The sequence below is a fragment of the Trichosurus vulpecula genome, chromosome 1 (genome assembly GCF_011100635.1).
Source record: "Trichosurus vulpecula isolate mTriVul1 chromosome 1, mTriVul1.pri, whole genome shotgun sequence".
Taxonomy (NCBI): domain Eukaryota; kingdom Metazoa; phylum Chordata; class Mammalia; order Diprotodontia; family Phalangeridae; genus Trichosurus; species Trichosurus vulpecula.
Window position 1 is genome coordinate 480,452,944 of NC_050573.1, and position 17,214 is coordinate 480,470,157.

The following is a 17,214-nucleotide window of genomic DNA, read 5'->3' on the forward strand; positions in this document are numbered from 1 at the left end:
TTTACTGACTTATGAGAGGTAGCTAATGGGTTAGCTATGTGGATGCCTATATGGAAGAATCAGAATTAGGAGAATCATGGCAAACAAGTTTGGGATAAAGAGTTATGGGAAAATATATGGGACATGTCTCTGGTTATGAATTTATCAGTTTTTCACGTTGATGCTCACGTGACCCTCACCACACCAGAAGGTGAGTACAATGCACATATCGATCAGTTAGCAAAGATTGCTCCTGAATGTATTGTCCCTACTCTGACCCCAATCAATGATCCAGTATTAGCGAAATGGGTCCACCAGACAGCTGGCCATTTAGGGGTCCAGGCTACACATAGACTGGCACAGGTTTGAGGTATTAGTATCTCTCATGCATTGGTAAAACAAATAACAGAGGAATGTTGTATATGCCAATTAGAAAAAGAATGAACTGTTCCCAGGATAGTAACTGGAGAAATAGCAAGGGGAAAAGTTCCAGCCCAAATCTGGCAGATAGAATATACTGGACCACTACCACAAGGTAAAGGATGTAAATATATATGTACATGCATCGACACCTACTTGGGTGTACTAGTGGCTTGTCCTTATAAGAACAAAACTCAGAAAAACATCCTTAAGAAGGACTTTACTGGGATACTTGCTGTGACCTGGGGTGGATGGTGTTTTGTGAACAAGTATTTTGGGGAAAGATACATTTTGTTATGTTGTTAATATTATGCTTTAGTTCCCTGATTGGATCACAATGTATAATGACTATTTGTTCTAGGATCCATGGCTATTTAGATTGTGTAAAGCCAAGGATCCTGGAAAGGGGTGGAGTGTAACATTAATTAAGGTGGGAGTTTTTTTTTACTGTTTTCTCTTTTAGAATGCTAAAGTAATCAAGTGCCTTTAAGTCTTACTAGCTGGAAAGCCTCAGGCCCACACCCTTTTACTGATTAGGTGTGAAGTTTGTGGGCCCTAAGAAGGGTATATAAACTCAGAGTTTAGCATTTTGTTTGGGGCTCTCACTCACTGGAAGAGTACTGGTGTAGAGACTCTGGGTAGCCATTCTCAAGAGCCCCCCGCACTGCCCCCCCCCCCCCCGGCTTTGAAGAAAACCCAGATGTTGGTGCTTCTCTTTTTGGTAACTATATATGTGATGCCTTGATCAGACAAAGCCTGTCTGTTGAATTGTGTTATTTGCTCTTTTGATATTTTCTGTTTGTAATTTCTATTTGTATTTGCTCTGAAGTTCAGGGTGCTGGCTTTTTCCCCTCAACTAAGTAAATGGTATATGTATGCTTATTAAAATAAGATTGTTAACCCATTAAGGTTTCCTTAGTAAAGCAGATCAAAGAACCTGTGCTAGAAGCTCCTGTTGCTGGTCTTGTTGGGTCTTTCACCCCCACAGTAGCTGCTAGCAACATTGTTGTTACTTGGCACCCTCTCCTTATCTCCAGTTTTAGAAATCTGTGATTAAAATTATCTTATATTTATCTATTTACATGTTTTATCTACTTGTTTCTTATACCTCCATAAATTCCTTGGGGGCAGGACTTTTTTGCTTCTGTCTTTGTATCTCCAGTGTATAGAATAGTAGACACATAAATTGGATTGTGCAGTTAGTATTTTTGAGGGTAGAATTCAAGTAATTATCTGGTCCACATGAATATAAACAGTTGGACAGGAGAATAAAAGAAAAGAGCAGAACAACTTCTAACTTTGGGTGCCTGGCAGACCTCTTCCTGGACTTAAATAAGTGGATTTTAAACATGCATGTTGTAGGGAAAATGAAATGAAAAACGCAAAACATATTTCTGGAAGTGAATTTCAATTTCCAGCTCAGGAACTTACTAGACATTTATTCTTAAGAAAGTCATTTCACCTTTACATGCCCCTATTTTTTATCTGTAAAATAAAAGTACTGGACCAAATGATATAACAATTAAAGATATCCAAGAGTAGATGGGTGGAGGTAGTGTAAACCACTTTTTTTTTCTTTTTATCACCAGTAACTTGCACATAGCAGATGCTTAATAAATATAACTGATTTATTACAGGGTTCCCTCTCATCAGAAGTCTTTAAATAAAGGTTAAATTATGACTAGTTGGGGATATTGCAAGGGAGAATCTTGGATTAGAGAAGATAGGTGCTGAGATTCTTGTAACTCTGAGATTCTGTAATCTCTAAGGCCTCATTTCCATTCTAACATTATATGATTCTGTGAATTAATACTTACCCACACAGTGTATAGGAGCATCATCTAGGTTGTAACCCATGGAGCATTCACAGCCAAATGATTCATCCGTGTTGATACACTGACCATTAAAACAAATGCCTGGGCTTTCAAGACATTCATCAATATCTGAAAAACAGAATTCCCAGCCTTCTACATGTTTTTTCAATTGACAAATTGGATGGGCTCAAACAAATTTGCAGATGTTAAAAGACATGCAATTTGTACTATTATTTAACAGAACATCACAACTTTCTAAGTAGGTGGAAGTATTCTGCAGAGTAACAGAGGAATATGCGATTGTTATGTGATAATTTGTGAATTTCTTGCTAAAATAAAATTAAATAACACCTTCCCATGTATCGTGAAGACTAGGGACCGTTCTTTGGACAAATGGACAGAAATCCTGCAAGGCAACTGCAGAGAAATATTGCATAAGAATTCCAAGTTATCCTAATCATTGAAGAGTTATTTTCTTTTTTTTCAGAAAGTCATAACTTTATTTTTTTTCTTCTTTTTTTTTTAGTTTACAACGTTCAGTTCCACATAATTTTGAGTTCCAGATTTTCCTCCCTCCTTCCCCCTCCCTCCCAAGATGGCGTGGAATCCCATATAGCTTCCACATATAACCTCGCATTGAATTAATTTACATACCAGTCAAGTTATGGAGAAGAACTGTGATCAATGAAATCAATCATGCGAAAGAAGAAACAGGACCAAAAAAACAACAACAACAAAAAAAAACAAACGAAAAACCAACCCAAAAACAAAAACAAAAGAGAGAAAAAGAAAAAAAAAGAGGGGAAAAAAAAGGCTAGCATGAAGTGTGCCTCAATCTGCATTCATACTTCATAGTTCTTTCTCTGGAGGTAGATAGCATTCTCCATCGTGAGTCCTTTGGAGTTGTCTTTGTACCTTGTGTTGCTGAGAAGAGTGAAGTCTGTCAGGGTTGGTCCTCACAGAATCCATACATCTGTGGTTGTGTATAATGTTCTCCTGGCTCTGCTCCACTCACTCAGCATTATGTTGTGTAGGTTTTTCCAGGTTGTTATGAAGTCCGTATCATCCCCATTTCTTATAGCACAATAGTATTCCATTACCTTCATGTACCACAGCTTGTTCAGCCATTCCCAAATTTATGGGCATCACTTTGATTTCCAATTCTTAGCTACCACAAAAAGAGCCGCTATATATATTTTTGTACATATGGGTCCTTTTCCTGCTTGTGTGATTTCTTTGGGATACAACCCTAGAAGTGGTATTGCTGGGTCAAAGGGTATGAAAATTTTTATAACCCTTTGGGCATAGTTCCAAATTGCTCTCCAAAATGGCTGGATCAGCTCACAACTCCACCAGCAATGTAACAATGTTCCAATTTTCCCACATCCTCTCCAGCATTCATCATTTTCCTGTTTTGTTATTTTAGCCAATCTGGCAGGAGAGATGTGGTATCTAAGAGTTGTTTTGATTTGCATTTCTCTAATCAGTAGTGATTTAGAGTATTTTTTCATATGCCTATAGATATCTTTAATTTCTTCCTCTGAAAACTGCCTGTTCATATCCTTTGACCATTTCTCAACTGGGGAATGACTTATATTCCTATAAATTTGGCTCAGTTCCCTGTATATTTTAGAAATGAGGCCTTTATCACAGACACTAGTTGTAAAGATTTTCTCCCAATTTTCTGCTTCCCTCCTAATTTCTGTTGCATTGGCTTTTTTGTGCAAAAACATTTCAATTTAATATAATCAAAATTATCCATTTTGCATTTTGTAATGCTCTCTATCTCTTGTTGGGTCATGAATTCTTTTCTTTTCCATAAATCTGATAAGTAAACTATTCCTTGCTCTCCCAAATTACTTATAGTATCAGCCTTTACTCCTAAATCATGAACCCATTTTGACTTTATTTTGGTATATGGTGTAAGATATTGGTCTATGCCCAGTTTCTGCCCTACCATTATCCAATTTTCCCAATAGTTTTTCTGAAATAGTGAATTATTAGCCCAGAAGCTGGCCTCTTTGGGTTTATCAAAGAGTAGAGTGCTATAGTTGTTGACTTCTCCATCTTGTGTTCCTATCCTATTCCACTGATCCACAACTCCGTTTCTTAGTCAGTACGAGGTAGTTTTGATGACTGCTGCTCTATAGTACAGTTTAATATCTGGTATGGCTAGGCCATCTTCTCTAGCATTTCTTTTCATCAATACCTTAGATATTCTAGACCTCTTCTTCTTCCAGATGAATTTTGTTATTATTTTGTCCAGCTCTGTAAAATAATTTTTTGGTAGTCCAATTGGTATGGCACTGAATAGATAAATTAATTTAGGCAAAATTGTCATTTTTATTATATTAGCTTGGCCTAACCATGAGCAACTGATATTTTTCCATTTATTTAGATCTGACTTTATTCGCGTGAAAAGTGTTCCATAATTATGTTCATATAGGCCCTGGGTTGGTCTTGGCAGATAGACTCCCAAATATTTTATAGCATCTACAGTAACTTTGAATGGAATTTCTCTTTCTATCTCTTGCTGCTGGGCTTTGTTAGTAATGTATAGGAATGCTGAGAATTTATGTGGGTTTATTTTATATCCTGCAACTTTGCTAAAGTTGTTTGATTATTTCAAGTAGTTTTTTACTTAATTCTCTAGGATTCTCTAAGTAAATCATCATATCATCTGCAAAAAGTGATAATTTAGCTTCTTCTTTTCCTATTCTAATTCCTTCAATTTCTTTTTCTTCTCTTATTGCTACAGCTAACGTTTCTAATACCAAATTGAATAGTAGGGGTGATAATGAACATCCTTGTTTCACCCCTGATCTTATTGGGAATGCATCTAGCTTATCCCCATTACAAATAATGCTTGTTGATGTTTTTAGGTAGATGCTATTTTTAATTTTAAGGAAGGCTCTATTTATTCCTATGCTTTCTAGTGTTTTTAAAAGGAATGGGTGTTGTATTTTGTCAAAGGCTTTTTCTGCGTCTATTGAGATGATCATATGGTTTCTGCTAGTTTTGTTGTTGATATGATCAATTATGCTTATAGTTTTCCTAATATTGAACCAGCCTTGCATTCCTGGAATAAATCCTACATGGTCATAGTGTATTATTCTCATGATTAAGTTGCTACAATCTTTTTGCTAATATTTTATTTAAAATTTTTGCATCAATATTAATTAGGGAAATTGGTCTATAATTTTCTTTCTCTGTTTTGACTCTACCTGGTTTGGGTGTTAGTACCATATTTGTGTCATAAAAAGAATTTGGTAGAACTCCTTCTTCACCTATTTTCCCAAATAGTCTACAAAGTATAGGAATTAGTTGTTCTTTAAATGTTTGGTAGAATTCACATGTAAAACCATCTGGCCCTGGAGATTTTTTCCTAGGGAGTTCATTGATGGCTTGCTCAATTTCTTTTTCTGACATGGGGTTATGAAGAAATTTTACTTCCTTTTCTGTTAACGTGGGCAATTTATGTTTTTGTAGATATTCATCCATATCTCTAAGTTTGTCAAATTTATGGGAATACAATTGGGCAAAATATTTCCTAATTATTGTTTTGATTTCCTCTTCATTAGAGGTGAACTCACCCTTTTCATTTTTGATACAGGTAATTTGATTTTCTTCTTTCTTTCTTTAAATCAAATTGACCAAAGGTTTATCAATTTTATTGTTTTTTTTCATAAAACCAGCTCTTTGTTTTATTTATTAATTCAATAGTTTTCTTGGTTTCAATTTTATTAATCTCTCCTTTGATATTCAGTATTTCTAATTTGGTATTTAATTGGGGATTTTCAATTTGCTCTTTTTCTAGCTTTTTCAGCTGTATGCCCAGATCATTGATCTCCTTTTTCCCTATTTTATTCATGTAAGCATTTAGGGATATAAAACTTCCCCTAAGAACTGCTTTTGCTGCATCCCATAAGTTTTGGTATGTTGTTTCATTATTGTCATTCTCTTGAATGAAGTTACTAATTGTTTCCCTCATTTGTTCTTTGGCCCACTTATTCTTTAGAATTAGATTACTTAGTTTCCAATTAATTTTTAGCTTATTTTTCCATGGTTCTTTGTTACAAATAATTCTTATTGCATCATGATCTGAAAACTATGCTTTGACTACTTCTGCCTTTCTACACTGGATTGTGAGGTTTTTATGCCCTAGTACATGGTCAATTTTTGAGTATGTGCCATGTACCGCTGAGAAGAAAGTATATTCCTTTTTATCCCCATTCAGTTTTCTCCAGAAGTCTATCATATGTGCCTTTTCTAAAATTCTGTTTACCTCCTTAACTTCTTTCTTATTTATTTTGAGGTTAGATTTATGAAGTTCAGAAAGCGGGAGGTTGAGGTCTCCCAATATTATAGTTTTGCTATTTCTTCCTGTAACTCCCTTAACCTGTCCTCTCAGAATCTGCATGCCATACCACTTGGTGCATAAATGTTAAACAATGATATTGCTTCATTGTTTATGATGCCTTTTAGCAGGATGTAGTGTCCTTCCTTATCTCTTTTAATTAAATCTATCTTTACTTTTGCTTTTTCTGAGATTAGGACTGCTACACCTGCTTTTTTTTACTTTAGCTGAGGCGCAATATATTTTACTCCAGCCTTTTACCTTTTCCCTGTGTGTATCCCCCTGTTTCAAATGTGTTTTGTGTAAACAGCATATTGTAGGATTATGGTTTTTAACCCATTCTGCTATCTGCTTCTGTTTTATGGGAGAGTTCATCCCATTCACGTTCACAGTTATAATTTCTATCTGTGTCTTTTTCTGCATCTTATTTCCCCCTGTTTATGCTTTTATTTCTCCCTTTCCCCTTCCACTCCTCAACAAAGTTTTGCTTTTGACCATTGCCTTCCTCAGTTTACCATCCCTCTTTATTCCCCTCCCTTATCTTACCATTACCCACTTGTTACTTCTCCCCTCCCTGCTGACCACCCCGTTCCCTGCCCTTCGGAATATCATATTCCAATTTCTCCTGTCTTTTAATGTAGAAGCTGAGAAATCCTGCGTGATCCTGACTATAGTTCCACGATATTTGAATTATTTGTTTTTGGCTGCTTGCAGTATTTTCTCCTTAACTTTGTAGTTCTGAAATTTGGCTATAATATTTCTTGGTGTTTTCAGTTTGGGATCTCTTTCAGGGGGTGATCGGTGAATTCTTTCAATGACTATTTTGCCCTCTGGTTCTAGGACCTCTGGGCAGTTGTCTTTGATAATTTCTTCAAAGATACTGTCAAGGCTCTTTTTTTAATCATGGATTTCTGGTAGACCAATATCTCTTAAATTGTCTCTCCTGGATCTATTTTCCAGGTCAGTTGTTTTCCCAATCAGATATTTCACATTTTTTTCTATTTTTTCATTCTTTACATTTTGTTTTACTTCTTGGTGCCTCCTAGATTCATTAGCTTCCACTTGCTCAACTCTAATTTTTAATGAGTTAGTGTTTTCATTTTGCTTTTGAGTCTCCTTTTCCAGTTGATTGATTTTACCTCTCAGGGTGTCATTTTCTCTCTTTAGATTCTGAATCTCCATAGCCATTTCACCAATCTTATTCTTTAGGGACTTGATTTCATCAGTGGATTTTTTTCCATATTTTCTTTTAGCTCCCTAATTTGGTTTTTAAAATCCTCCTTTGGCTCTTCCAGCAATGCTTTTGGGGCTGGAGACCAGTTCACATTACCTTTTGAGGTATCGGATGTATCTATAGTGTCATTGCTGTCCTCTTCCAAATTGGTATTTTGATTATGCCTGTCTCCATAGAAAGACTCAATGGTCCTCGGTTTGTTTTTTTTTGTGTGTTCTTCTTCATGTTGGTTAGCCTTTTCCTGGCTTTACAACAAATTTCTGCCTTTGGGGCTCAGGGCTCTCTGTCCCAGCTTTCTTATTTTGGGGATTGTGAGTCTAGTTGTTGTCTCTGTGAATTATAGCCTTTAGTTCCTGAGGTGTGGGGGAGGGGTCTGGCTCCCTGATGTCTCTATCCCTAGGGGTGCTCTCCAGCACTGTTGCTCTTCAGCAATGGTCTCAGCTCTTTGTTATTTGAGCTGGCATCTGGCACTCCCCCTGGGGGAGCAAGAGTAAGTCTGGGCTCCTGGTGTTGACCCCTGCTGGCTCTGCCCCTCTGGGACTCAGGAACTCCTAGTACTTGGCCACTGAAGCCCCACTTCTACTCCTCTGTTCCAGCGTTCTTTTGTTTTTTCCCCCGAGGAATTCTATGGTGAGGGGGGGAGGGATTAGAGCCATTTACCTGGCAATTATGTCTCTCAGAAGTTCAAGAGGCCGCGTTTCATACCTTTGGGCTGCAACCTCAGGAGTTGATGTTTCCCGGCCAGTGGCATTGCACTGCCTCTCATCGCTTCCACAGACTGCCATCCTGTGTTGGAGGGCCTGGGGATCTCCACCAGTTTCGGGCACCCAGCTTTCTCCCAGCCTGTCTCCCATGTGGGTTTCCCGGCCAGCTGCTTCCGCTTTGGTCCGGAGCAGCTCTGCACGCCGAGCACTCTCCAAGCCTACAGATTCATGCCTTTGGCCTTTCAGACTCTCCTGGCCTGGAAATTTGGTCCACTCAGACTGTTCTCAGTTTCTAACTCTCTCAAATCTGCTCAAATTCACTTTTTTATAGGAATCTAACAGACCTTGTGAGAGAGCTCCGGTAAGATGCTGTTTTCATGTGGCCATCTTGGCTCTACCTAAATAGTTATTTTCAATTAAAAAAAAACTAAAATGTATTTTGCTTCTAATTTACAATTCCAAAACAATGTGTATTTGAAAGGTTTCCTTGATTTTCTTCGCTATGTGTGCTTATTTCAAAAGCAAAACCTAACAGCAACATATCTGAAAGAGGGACCAGTACTTCCCCAGCATATATCAACTCGATGCACTCCACCTTTCCATCTTTATATTTTGCTTTTTTTCATCCGAACAAGCATGGATGATGATTTTGGATTTGCTGCAAACTAACTTGTACTTTATCTCTGCTGTTTCTCTATGATGTTGTTAGTATCTTCCTGAAAAATTATTGTGTTGATTCAGCTTCTCAATATAGGATTTCTCATTTTATGAGCTATTTTGTGATGCAATTCCCAAATGAAAACTTTAATGAAATTTGCAACATAATTTATTTCCTTTCCCCTACTGCATTGCCTCCCAAATTCTTCCTTTTGAAGAAAGGTAATTCTAACCTTTATAAAGTAATCACTGAGTTGCATATTAAACAATAATTTATACAAATTGTTAACTAAAGAACTTGTCTATATGAAGTCATTCAATGAAACATACCTACCTAGATACCTTAGGAAATAATTTCATTTTAACAGTTATATTGGTTTCTTTCTCATTCAAAAATCATTCAGTATTTTAAAATCCATACCTTCATCTTTGGGACACAGTTCACAAGGCTGATCCCAGCCCTCTCCCGGAATTTTATGCCAACAACATTTTGCCTTTGTGGTATTGAAAACTTTTGCTACTGTGCATGTTCCATTCTCAAAATCTTTGAAGCAGAAGTTCTGGCAGGTATCTAAGCAATTTTAAAAAAAATGTAAAAAGACTTCAATTATTTAGGAAGATATTATAAAATATTCTAGTGCAAGTAACTGAATAAAGGGACTAAGTCTTTTAGTTGGATATAATTCAATATAGCAGTTTCAACACATTATTCGGAAGTAATAAAGTACTTTTTGGTACTTGTAATAATATGTTACTCTATGACAAATGGCAATCTCTATTTGCTTGCCTTGTAAAATTTTACAAGAAAATTAAGACTTGCGTAAATAAAACTAGGCAATAAATATCTATTCAAGTACTATTCTAATGCCTCATCAGTATGTGGAAATAACCTTGGTTTCTTGAAGGCTAATATAGTGGGCCATATGTTTTAGCAGATCCTATCAAGCTAGAAATGCTCAAATATGGACCTAATTTTGTCATTTCAGGCATAATCTTCAGCAAGATCCACCACCATGTTGACTACAATGGCTACTATAAGTGACGTATTTATCACCGACAGGACTCCTAACATGTCATAAAAAAGCTGCAGTCTGTCTCTATGTACTCTATGTACCTTTTTTTAATCACTATCATGTTGTATCCTAGCAAAAAAAAATACTTTCCTCCCCCAACATCATATAAATCTATAAAGTAGGATGCATCACTCAGTGAAGTAAATCACATAGAAAGCTAATCCTCACCATAAACATATGGAAAATATATTGCAAACTCCACTAACAAAGTTATAAAAGTGAACTAGGATGGTCATTTTATTTTTAGTACAGCATCAAGGATGAATACAGTAATTTTTATCCTCATACTAATTTATTCTTTATTTTTCAACATTTAAATAATTGAGTCCTGAATTATCCTTTTCCTCCAACCCCTCCCCAACCCACCATGAAGGCAAGGAATATGATATACATTATACAGGGTGTTCCTAAAATCTGGACACATAAACAAAAATGAATATTTTCAAGAAATGAAATGAATGAAATTTTTATGTAATTGGAATATTAACAAATAACATCTTCAATATGATTTCCATCATTTGTGATGCAAAGATTGATGTGCTTTGTCAGATTCACATGAATCTGATGCAGTAACTCCACATTGCCATCAATAGCCTATGTGTCCAGACTTTAGGAACACCCTGTACATATGAAATCATGTGAAATATATTTCCATATTAGCCATGTTGCAAAAAATTATTTTAAAAAAACAGTAGTTCAAATAATGTATAATCTTGTTGATGTGGACATTTTGTGAAGCAGTGAAGACTATTTTTCTTATTCTCTACAATTCTCCTTAATGTCTTACCATATCTACCCATTATGCTGGAGACCTTTCTCTAGAACTGTTATCATTCTTTGTGTACTAGGATAACACTTGGGTTATCTGTTACCCTTTTTTTAAACTTCATAAGAATAAAGAGGAAGACTTCATCCTCTTCTGAAAATAGATTTCTTGGATATCATCATTTAGGCCACTCCTTTCACCCAAGTTGTCAGTGGTATTTTGTAGCTGGCTCCACCTACATTTTATGTTTCTTGCTGTAAGTTACATGGAAAGTGTCTTGTATCTGTATTGATAAAGGATGTTTCTCACCAGGAGCCCTCTACACAGAGGAAATCAGAGTCCCAGTAAAAATTATTATAAAGTGCATTTTATTGATGCTTTTTGTTTTTATGTAATAATCGCTTCCAGAAAAAAATGAAGCAGAACATTTCTTCTTCTCCTCCAGACTGAACCCTTGCCTTGGAATGAAAGACAAATATAAACTGACACAGTCATGAAAATTTACAACGTATACAATATTTTGCCCTCAAGTCCCCTGCTTGTCTGCTGTAAAAAAGAAGGCATATTTCATCATTTAACTTTTAGGATTATCAATGTTTTTTTTTTCATTTACTCAGAGTTTCATTGTCTTATGATAATCTGTTCATTTACATTGTTGTAGTCATTATGTATATTGTTCTTTTGGTGGTGCTTATTTCACTCTAGATCAGTTCATACAAATCTTCCTATAATTTTCTAAATTCTTTATATTACTAAAAATTATGCAAAAATATTCCACTGTATTAATATGCCAGTTTTTGCTTATTCTCAAAATGATGGACATACATTTTTCCAGTTTATTTCTTATCATAAAGAGTGCTGCACGAATATTTTCCTACAAACTGCTACAGGAAACAAAGGTATATGTTCAATGTTGTCATCTCTAGGTCAAATGGTTTGTCTTCTATTTGGATTTGAAAAAAAAAAATCACTTTCAAAAGTTTGAAATGGTAGGTAGTAATTCACCTGAAAAAGATCTATTGAGTTTAATAGACTGAAAACTTAATATGTCCACAGTGTCCCCACAATATGTCCACACAAACCAATATGTCCACACAGGGCCAATGTGTAATAGCTTACTAGAATAAGAAGTGATAGGTTCTACTCTGCCCCTATCAAATCACATCTGGAGTATTGTGTTTGACTTTAGGCACCACATTTGAGGGAAGGAAATTAATAAGTCAGAATGCATCCATGAGAGGGCAACCAGACAAAAAGGGCTAAATCCTGTGTGATTCTGACTATGCCTTCATGGTATCTGAATTTTTTTTTCTTTTTGGCTGCTTGTATTTTCTCCTTTACCTGAGAGCTCTGGGTTTTGGCTATAATATTCCTAGGAGTTTTCATTTTAGGGTTTCTTTCAGGAAGTAAACCAATGGATTCTTCCAATTTCTACTTTTCCTTGTGCCTGGTTCTAAGATACTTGGGAAATGTTCCTTCATAATTTCTTGGAACATGATATTTAGTTCTTTTTTTCATTCATGGTTTTCAAGTAGGCTAATGCTTTTTAAATAATCTCTCCTCAATCAATTTTCCAGGTCAATTGCTTTTTCCTATGAGATAGACATATTTCTTCAATTTTTTAGTTTTTTTTTAACTTTGCTTTATTGTTTTTTGATGCCTCATGGAGTCATTAGCTTCCGTTTGGACAAATCTAAATTTGAAAAAGTTGTTTTCTTCCGTGAGGTTTTGTCCCTCTTTTACCATGCTGTTAATTCTCTTTTCATAACTCTTCCACTGTTCTCATTTGATTTTTAAAATTATTTTTAGCGCCTTCTTTAACTTTTCCAGAAATTCTTTTGGGGCTTATTTCCAACCTATTTTTTGAGGCTTTGCTTGTGTGTGTGCGTGTGTGTGTGTGTATGTGTATATATATATATATACACATACACACACACGCACACACATATGTGTGTATATATACATATACACATCTATGTATATATGTATACATATGTATATGTATGTATGTATGTATTTTTTTTTGGAGCGGGGCAGGTGGGCCAATTGAGATTAACTTGCCCAAGGTCACACAGCTAGTAAGTGTCTCAAGTGTCTGAGGCTGGATTTGAACTCAGGTCCTCCTGACTCCAAGGCCAGTGCTCCACTCACTGTGCCACCAAGCTGCCCACTTGTATATATTTTGAAGTCATTATCTTCTGCATGAATCTTGAGTTTCCTTGTTACCACATTAGCTCTTTATGGTCAGGTTCTTTTTCGTTTGGTTATACTCCTAGCCTGCTTCTTGACTTTGGACTTTATATTAGTATTGGGCTCTATTCACTTCTGGGGGGAGGAGGCACAAGCATTTCTGGTCTGAGTTTCTGTCCTGTTACAGCGTTCCCCTACTTTAATGGCTTAGTCTGGGAAACTGCAAGTTTTCAATGTTTCCAAAGTGATGTGATAAGGAGGGGTCTATTCCTAGTCTGAGCTGCAAGCTGTCTTTTTTAGCTTGTTATGTGGTTGAGTTTCATTAGAATAACATCGGACTCAGTCACAGTTAGTTCACTGGGAGGTTTGCTGGTTTAGAGAAACTGAATTCAAGGCTCTCCTTTGGTCTTGGTCTCTTGGTTAGAACTGAGTCATCCCTCTGCTCCTGAGTTTGGAGAACATGGCTGTTTCTGAAACTAGTTTCTTGCTCCCTCACACAGCTAAGGCCCCTGCTTTCTTATGATCATTCCTCTGCACCTTGGAACTGTGTTCTGGGACTGCATTTGTTCTTGCTCCCAGTACTGGTTCAGGGGTCTCCTGCCCTGGCATTCACCTCTAGCCCCAATACTGGAATCCTCCCCACTGCTGTGGCCTGCCAGGCCCCACAGTGTCCACAGAGCTCACTATCTTTTTAAGTAGCCCTGGACTGGAAAAATGGCTTGCTGTGTGTGACTTAAGGTCTTGTAAGAAAGGGATTTTGGCTTTCCCATTCAGAATTCATTCTGTCTTGTTTTCTAGGTTGTTGTGGAATGGATGTGTTAGGGAGCTAAGGCAAAAATCCTTTAAAAATTCTGCCATTTTGGTTCATCAAGAAATAATGAAATCAATTAATACAATTTCAGAGATGATTACAGACTTGTTATCAAGACATAACACAGAAAACTACAAAAGAAATATAAATAAAAGGTGATTGAGAAACTATCTAACCTGCTTGTTATATTTTTTTAAAAAAATCATTATGAATATGAGGTATGTTTACCTTAAGAGTATACTTGATGCAAACATGAAAAGAGAAGAGGAAGATGTTTTCAGATGATTTTCTATAGAAATCATGTATTTATAGCCACACAAATGATCAAAACGTGTACGACATATAAGATCTTGATTTTGATGTATTATTTCTTGGTTGGTTTTAAAATAGTATTTGACCCAATAGAACAAAATGCAACCTCGAAGGCTAAGTAGGAATAATATCTAAATATTAAAATCACAGATCTTCTAATACGTGATTTACTGAATACTTACAGCAAATAAGATTTAAAATTGGGAGGATACCCTAAGATGTCATCAGAGTCTTGAAAGCAGTTTTGTGCAAAGCTCAAACAAAATAAAGACTCCCCCTTGCAGACTAGGTTGTCTAGATGCTCTTATTTGGAGATGCCACTGTGCTAATTGTTTTAGGGGTGGGGAACCTGTGGCCTTGAGGCCACATGTGGCCTTTTAGGTCCCTGGGTGTGGCCTTTTGACTAAGTCCAAGTTCTACAGGACAAATCCTTTTATTAAGGGAATTTGTTCTATGAAGTTCGGATTCAGGCCACATTTGAGGACCTAGAGGGCCACATATGACCTCAAGGTCACAGGTTTACTACCCCTGTTTTAGGCTCTGGAACAATATATAGCCTCCAGAACACAGTGAAAGAAATTGGTTCAAACTTTCACAGTCATAAAATAAAGATGATAAAAAGTATGTATTGACTAGAGTATGACGTACAACTGGATTTGCAATACATTGAATTCATTCATCAATTACCTTAGATAAATCCTAGTAGACTCAGAATTGAGTGGTAGGATGAGGGGTGATGAAACCATGTACTTTTTCAATGATCCCTAACTGCATGTTACCATAAAAGTTTTATCTCCTTAATACAATTATTCCTCTGGTGACATTACCATGAACTGTACAACATCATGATCAAAGAAGAATTAAAATTACACAAGCCCAATGGTCAATGGGTAACCCAAAAGAAAGCTCCATTGTGGGAATAAGCAGGTTACAGCATGTTAATAATAATAGTAGGATGAAAGACACTACATATGTATATGCATATGTGAATATATGCAATGCATAGACATATGTCACATATATAGCATCTATCTGATCCACAAAAAAAGAACTGGTCTTACATTAAGAATTAGATGATAGTATTCCTAATATTTTAAAAAGAACCAGAGGAAAACCTATTGGTCTGATTCTGTGAAGAATATATTGAAAACATGGGCAAGAATTGCATTAAATAATGTATGGAGGAATTGTAGGTGAGTATCTGCAATGATGAAAATAAGAATCCATTATGGAATTAAGTAGTAACGCAAAGGTCAATAGTGACACGAAGTTGTCATTTCGAACCTTACCAAAGCATCTCCATCCATTGTCAGACAAAATAAAATGTGTGGGGTAGACACACTGGAAACCCCCGAAAGTATTTGTGCAAGAGCCAAAAAGGCAGATGTTGGGATCTTCATAACATTCATTTATATCTATAAAAGGAAAAAAAGATACAAAATTACCTTTCCTGATACTAATTTAATGAATTCTGTATTTTCTAAAAAAATTGTATTTTAATTCCTAAGACTACTGCAACACAAAAAATAATTTTGCCCTGCCTTCCCCCCCCCCCAAAAAAAAGATTAAATGAGTTAAGACGTATAAAGTGTTTCACAGACTTTAAAGCTCTATATAAAAGCTAGTCAGTATTATTTTAAAATATGAGTTATATCCAATTCTTACTTCAAGTTACTTATTCTTATTTCAAAATTAAAAATTATATATGCTTTAGCCCCTTGATTCCACACACACACACACGCACACGCACACACACATGCACACACACACACATGCACACGGCAGTGAGGCTTAATGAAGAGAGAACTGATTTTAAATTCAGGAAAATATGCATTCAAATCTATGCAAATTATGATCTTGGGTAGGTCCTCTAATCTCTTAGTGCTCTTAAAAACTCTTAAGTCTCTAAATTGTAGGGAAATTCCTGACCTTCATAGTTAGAGGGAATTTTCTCAGTTGGGAATTCAATTCCAGTCCCTGTACATACTGGGGGGATTCTATTCAAGTATATTTATAGAAAAAAATGTCTTATCAATCTTGAGAAGCAATCTACCTGAATAAAAATGCCAAAACAGATCCTACTACAAAAGGAGGCAAAATAATAAAATGTAAAAAAAAAGTTAGTCACAAAACAGGGAACAAGGATTTACTTAGTGCTTACTGTATGCAAAGTACAAAACACTTTACAAATATTATCTAATTTGATCCTCACAACAACTCTATGAGGTAGGAGCTATGATTATTCCCATTTTAGAATTGGGGAAACTCAGGCAGAGGGTAAGAGTTGTCTAAGGTCAAAGAGCTAGCAAATATAGGAAATAAAAATTTTCAGATATAATGAAAGGTGATTAAATCAACGGCTTCCTGATTGAAAGATAAAGGGAGATATTTGGGAGCCAAGATGGCAGAGAAGGCAATAAACTGCTGTAGCTCTCCCATATTTACCTCCAAACAACAACAGAATAGCACTCCAGAACAAATCCAGGAACAGCAGAGGCAGCAGAAAGACAGGGTGGAGCAGTCTTTTAGCCTGGGAGACTTGGAGGATTGGCAAGAAAGATCCAATTTACATAGGAAGTATCCCATCAAGTCTCAACTCAGCAAACCAGCAGGCGATCCTGAGCCCCAATGTGGTGGAGCAGGCAAATACCAAAACAAATACCACCCCCTCCCAACACATACACATGCCTTAACATAGCCAGGGGAACTGGTAAACTCCAGCTCCAAGAACCACTATGTGCTTCAGCACAGCCCAGGGCAAACAGGTAACCTCCAGCGGCCAGACCTCCACATGTATCAGCACAGCCCTGGGCAGATAGACCCCTTCCAGAAGCCAGACCTCCCCACACCACCACTAGGACGAGGTAAGCAGCCAGATCACTATAGCCTCCAGCAGG

The 17,214-nt window shown here is 36.5% G+C and overlaps 1 protein-coding gene across 1 annotated transcript in view; it reads right to left on the reverse strand.

The window, feature by feature from the left end:
- The window catches only part of LOC118840222 (fibrillin-2-like), a 154,462-nt gene that overhangs the window by 64,864 nt on the left and 72,384 nt on the right, over positions 1-17,214 (reverse strand). Inside the window, 4 exon segments of the mRNA XM_036747721.1 lie at positions 2,217-2,342; positions 2,565-2,630; positions 9,587-9,736; positions 15,607-15,732. Of these exon segments, the coding sequence (XP_036603616.1) occupies positions 2,217-2,342; positions 2,565-2,630; positions 9,587-9,736; positions 15,607-15,732 (468 nt within the window).